Source organism: Podarcis melisellensis (assembly GCF_964234715.1).
Source record: "Podarcis melisellensis genome assembly, chromosome: 1".
Taxonomy (NCBI): Eukaryota; Metazoa; Chordata; class Lepidosauria; order Squamata; family Lacertidae; genus Podarcis; species Podarcis melisellensis.
Genome location: NC_138528.1, coordinates 11,481,795 through 11,487,794, shown reverse-complemented (window position 1 = coordinate 11,487,794; position 6,000 = coordinate 11,481,795). Strand labels below are relative to the sequence as shown.

General features: G+C 44.8%; 1 protein-coding gene across 1 annotated transcript in view; it reads right to left on the bottom strand.

The window, feature by feature from the left end:
* Window positions 1–427: 427 nt before the first annotated feature.
* The window catches only part of NUDT14 (nudix hydrolase 14), a 52,854-nt gene continuing 47,281 nt past the window's right edge, over window positions 428–6,000 (bottom strand). Inside the window, exon 5 of the mRNA XM_081915362.1 lies at window positions 428–1,298. Within this exon, the coding sequence (XP_081771488.1) occupies window positions 1,055–1,298 (244 nt within the window). The 3' untranslated portion in view covers window positions 428–1,054. The remainder of the gene's footprint in view (window positions 1,299–6,000) is intronic.

The window sequence follows — 6,000 nt, the reverse complement described above, 5'->3', positions numbered from 1 at the left end:
GGGTGTATGGCAGGTATGTGTGGCTTGGCCAAAACAGAGACCACCAGCCATATCCGGTCCCCTGACTGGTCTCCTCTGCAGCAGCCAACTTTGACTCAGCAATTCCCAAACTGGACCAGGGCTCATCGATGAGAAGACAAAACACATTTGGTACCCTAAAGCAAAGCCAGGGTGACTGCCCACAGAGAGTGCTCCTCCCTTGCCTCCTTCCAATGAGCTTTCATCTCCCTTTGCAGAGACATAGCAGAATTCCTTCTCTCCGTGGGGGCTGTTCATTGCATCCCTGCGTGAGTCACAGCTCTGCGCCAGTCTCCTCCCAATGGGGAGGGACAGCCAGATCATCGGCTTATGCAGAAGTGTGTGCTTTCATGTGTCATCTGAAAGGCTAGTAATTCTTACTCCAAAAGTCAAACTTTTGGAGTGCAAGGGGGTGCCTGTGGCGGTTATTGCTCTATCCTTTAATATGCTTTTCCCGCCAGCGGGGTTTGCACGGCGTAATTAAACATTACATGCATGTATATGTAGAGTAATCCAAAGGACCTTTTAAAAAAACGAATAAAAGACCCTCTTGCAGTGCATGAAACAGAGGCCAGGGGGCGGGGAGGGGAGGGGGGGGAAGCAAGGGCTTAATCCTTCCCTTCCTCACCGTTTTGTCATTCCAAATTGCCCTCCCCAAACAGCTGCTGCTGCAAATGCGTGTCTGTCCTAGCAAATTAGGATTCTGCTCTCCCAGCCTTCGCAGCTTCTATGCTGTCCAGCGTTACGTTCAACCAGTCAATAAGGAACTCATGGCTGTCAAGACTCGCTGCCAATGGTGGGCGAGGACTTATGTCTGCAGCTGCAAATGATGTCAAATGCTTAACGCCCGCTTTGCCCGGGGTGAGGGGGAAGAAAGCAGCAGTTTCCTAATTTCCATTCCTATTTTTGCGACTCTTTCCTGAAATATATACATTCAGGAAGGGGGGAAAAATCTTATAAATGGTTTGATGGTTGTTGTTTTTTTAAATGAAATAAAAAAATCACAACCTCACCCCTCCAGAAATCTCAGTAATGGTTATTCTTTTTCTAGCAGCTTTGGGACAACGTTGGTCTGGAACCACATGAAGCTGAAGATGAAGCCCATGGTTTTAGGGAGAGCTTCGTCAAATGCAAAATTCATGCAGTCCTCCAGAGGTATTTCCACCACCTCAATCAGCTCCCCTTCTTGTGGCTGGCCTCCTCCTTCGCCGGCTTTCATCTCGTCTGTTACCTCGGCGTAAAACAAGGTCTGCTTTGATCCTGACACACCAACGCCAGATCTTTAGGGGTGAGAGAGGGGAGAAACCAGTATATATTTAAGGAAACCTTACCTGAACACCTGTCAAAATACAGTGGTGCCCCGCAAGACGAACGCCTCGCAAGACGGAAAACCCGCTAGACGAAAGGGTTTTGCGTTTTGGAGGCGCTTCGCAAAACGAATTTCCCTATGGGCTTGCTTCGCAAGACGAAAATGTATTGCGAGTTTCTGCAGGTTTTTTTCCCCTCCCCCCCTTCCCTAAGCTGCTTATCAGCTGATTCGCTGATAAGCCGCTTAACTGCTGATCGCTAAAAGCCGCTAAACCGCTAATAGCGCTAATCCACTAAGCTGTCAATGGGCTTGCTTCGCAAGACGAAAAAACCGCTATATGAAGAGCCTCACGGAACGAATTAATTTCGTCTTGTGAGGCACCACTGTAAGGGGCACTCTGCAACTGAGAGCAGAATGACACAGTGTGAGAAACACAGGATGTTGCTGAATGGCAGTCCTGCACTTCTGTAATCTGTAGTATATTATTATTATTATTATTATTACCATCCAGCTTACACATTTACACCCAGCTTATTAAACACTAAGAATTGAAATAGCATAAAAAGATCCATTAAAAACACAGACAATAACAATATAAACATTACAGCACCAGCACTTTCCTCAAAAACAGTCAGTTCCCAAATATCTATTGCAGGGGTGCCAACATGAATAAAATATTGGGGTGGGGGGGGCAGGTAAGCCCCATCCAACGTAACTGATTGACCAATGTAGCGCATGCACACCATTTGAATGGCAATGCCCATCAGTTGGGGGCCCCCCTCAAATATTTTATTGGGGGTAGGGAACCGCCAAAAGGCCCTCGGCACTGGACCTCAGTGTCCGGGCAGAACGGTGGGGGTGGAGACATTCCTTGTTGTATGAAGAAATGAAGTTGTATGAAGAAATCAGCTGGCTGGGTTAAGGCAGAGGGTTGCCATTCTCACAGCAGCCTTGCGTTTCTTCTTGGTTCAGATAAGGGTGGTCAGAATGATCTGGTGGTTGGAGGAACTCCCCTCTGGGGAAATGCTACATTATTTTGGGGTTCCTGGTGAGCCAAGAAGGAGATGATAAAGTTTTATAAAGTTATGCATGGTGTCAAATGAAAGGGAGAAAAATCTTCTCCCTAGCTCCTCCAACAAAATTAATTTGAAGCAGATTCAGGACAGACAAAATGAATGCAGGATTTAAAGGTATGGAATTTGTTGTAACTGGATGAGGCGATGCCCGCCAACTTGGGTGGGAGAAATTCATAGAGGGAGCGTCTGCAAAAGATTATTAGTCATGCCAGCCAGAGGTTCAGTAACATTTGCAGAGGTGCTGCTGTGGACCTTCCCCTGAGACTGGCTACTAGATGGGCTTTTGAACTGATCTGAACTGATATATATATGTTCGTATAACACACAGTCTTGGGGTTTCCAGTTCAAAATGTTGCTGCTAATTAATCCATCACAGTTCTGCCACTCTTCCAAGTGAGATACTCTCTATCTCTCTCCATCCAGATATATGATGCAATAGGTTTATTTGTCATCCATTATTTCAATTAATTTTGTGTTCTCATTTTGTATTTCTACGTTGTGAACTGCCCTGTGATCTTCAGATGAAGGGCAGTATAGAAATTTAATAAATAATAAATCAATAATATTTATAGTGAAATAATCTACTCTTACATTTCTGAATCCATGTTCAAAAATTGACACTTATTGATCATCCTGTGCTTTTAAGCATACAAACCCTCCAGTCAAATTATGAAATCGATTCATTAATAAAAGGAAATTCAAGCAAATGCACTATGTGGCATCTGAGGAACGTATTATACTGCTTTTATAAGCAAATCCAAAATCACGACGCTCTTTGTACTGCACGCCAATTCCGTGCACACACACAATGGGTAAGCTGATGAGCGATTAAGGTAATTTCCCAAGGTAATTGATTTGGACCTTTACACAGTTCTGAGGTTATAAGTAGCAGGTGCAGGAAAAACACACACACAAAGAATAGAAGCAATTGACACAAAATTATATTATATTATGCTATCTGCAGACAGGTGTACTGGCAGGTGATTCCCTCTAATTACAAAGCATGTCATTGTACTGTGGCCATTAACCAGAGCAGTAAGGTTAAAATTGTATTTATGCGAAGATTACCATGGAGAGTACAGCATGAGACAACATTAACTCTACCAGGTATGGCCAGTATACTGTATTTTTTATGGGAAAACATTAAAAGACCCCATTGGCAAAATTAAAAACAAATGAAGTGAAACCATATGTCCGAAATAATAATAATAATAATAATAATAATAATAATAATAATAATAGCCCACCCATCTGGCTGGGTTCCCCCAGCAACTCTGGCCAGTTTCCAGCACATATAAAAACATAATAAAATGTAAAACATCAAAAACTTTCCAATACAGGGCTGCCTTCAGATGTCTTTTAAAAGCTGTGAATCTCCTTGAGAGCTTTCCACAGGGAGGGTGCCACTGCTGAGAAGGCCCTCTGCCTGGTTCCCTGTAACTTCGCTTCTTGCAGTGAGGGAACTGCCAGAAAGCCCTCAGAGCTGGACCTCAGTGTCTGGGCAGAACGATGGGGGTGGAGACGCTCCTTCAGGTATACTGGGCTGAGGCCGTTTAGGGCTTTAAAGGTCAGCACCAGCACTTTGAAATGGGCTTGGAAATGTACTGGGAAATGTGCTAGATAAGAAACTTCTGGATAGTAAACTGTTTTCTGCTTGCCATTCCTCATATTAGTGAAAACGGTCTACAGACATACATTAGCTCAGGGGAAATTGCACTAAAATGGTGATGACTTTCCATGAAAACTATTATTATTATTATTATTACTACAGCCATACCTCATGTTACGTCCACTTCATGTTATGTTCTTTCAAACAAAACTTTTAAGATCTGAAAAATGAGGAACTGACCCTGAGGGCCATTAGAGCACAAGACTCTTAATCTTCGAGTCGTGGGTTCGAGTCTCACATTGGGTAAAAGATTCATTGACATAGCTGTCAACTTACAGGTTTGAAAATAAGGGACCAGCAGCCTCGGAAATAAGAGGTCAGCAGCCAAAATATGGGATTTTCCCAGCACAGGTATGTTCAACTTCTGAGCCCCTCCGAGCCAAAGGCAGAAAGCCCAGCCAGCAGCCAAACGAAGCCTCAAGCAGTGGTTCCCACAGCGCAGCAACCCGGCAAAGGGGATGCAGCAAGGAAAAACACCGTCACCTCTCCGCTGGGAAGCGCTGAGCAAAGGTGAGTCCCCAGGCAACGCGGCCAGGCACAAGGCATGCAAGCTCCACCCCCCAGTCATTCTTATAGACTCCTTATTGGGTGAGCAACGCAGCCAAGCAACACAGTTGGAGCCTCCCTGGCCGGCAGGGAGGGAGGGAGAGGAGCTGCTTCTTTTGAAACCCAGGAAATTTAAGGGACATCATCAATAAGGGACAGCAGCGGGACACAGCGCTGGGATAAGGGACTTTCCCGTCAAATAAGGGACGGTTGACAGCTATGGTGGGACTAGATGACCCCTGTGGCCTCTTTCCAACTCTACAAATCTGTGATTTTGGTTCTGTGACCGGTTCAGCCATCCCTACGCAGAACGTAACATAGACTCTGCCATTTAAGTGACCCTCCAAGTCCTAAGGTATTGGCAGAGAGGGAGGCAAAACTCAAATGTCTGGGTAAAAGGGGAGGGGGCTGTGACTGGTGCAGTCTTGCTTCTTCTGTCTGTCACCAATCTCTGTAAGGACGTCCTGTTCTTCTCTTTGCCTCAAGAGAGCAAACCCAGATGCAGCCATAATTATCCCCCCCCCCCCAAATAACATTGACGGAATGATAATACAAATGCCGGGGGGGGGGCAATTCCCAGCCTGTTTACTCAGAAGTAAGCCCCCTTGAGTTCAGTGAGGATTATTCCTAAATAAGCAGGCCTAGGATTGCAGCCTCTCTTTCACACCAAAGAAAGCACCTTTTCATCTGGGAAACCAATCGCATAATCTGGCTCCGAGGAGTTGTAAGAGACAGCTCCTCTGTTCCTCTTCTCCTCCCCCTAGCAAAAGCTCCTTAATCCAGCAGGAAATGACATTTTCCAGGATTGACAGCTGTGGATCTGAATTTAATTCCCAGTCCCCCGCCCCTCTTCTTCTTCTTCTTTCTTAAAGCATGTCAGTGTCCACTTCAATAGAGTTGTCAAGAGGAAAAGCAAATAAAGTTTTCCTTTCTTTGAAAGTCCCAACTCTCCATACATTTCGACATGCATCTCCAAGTAGCGGAACAGATGCTTCCCCCCCACAAAGCTGCAATCTGGGGAGGCAGAAGGCTCTGAGCACATTTTCATTTTAGATTATTTAATTCTTGACATTTCCTTAATTCCAAATACTAGACGCATTCTGCATACACACAGTTGGCTTCCCCTCTTTGTTCTGGTGGAATTTCAATGTGCTTTTTTTTTTTTTTTTAAATCCTTCTAAAATAGTTGGGATTACAAAACGTATCCCAAATTGCATCTAATAATTTTGATTTAAATCAGCATGTAATGTCCCAAGGGTTGGAAAATGATCCACTCCAGTAATTCCTAAATGATCTGCTGGGGCACACCGGTGGGCTGTGTGGAATGAACAAATTGAAAATGCAACTCTCCTAAGCGCTCAGTGTACTTTCTCTAAGGAGGC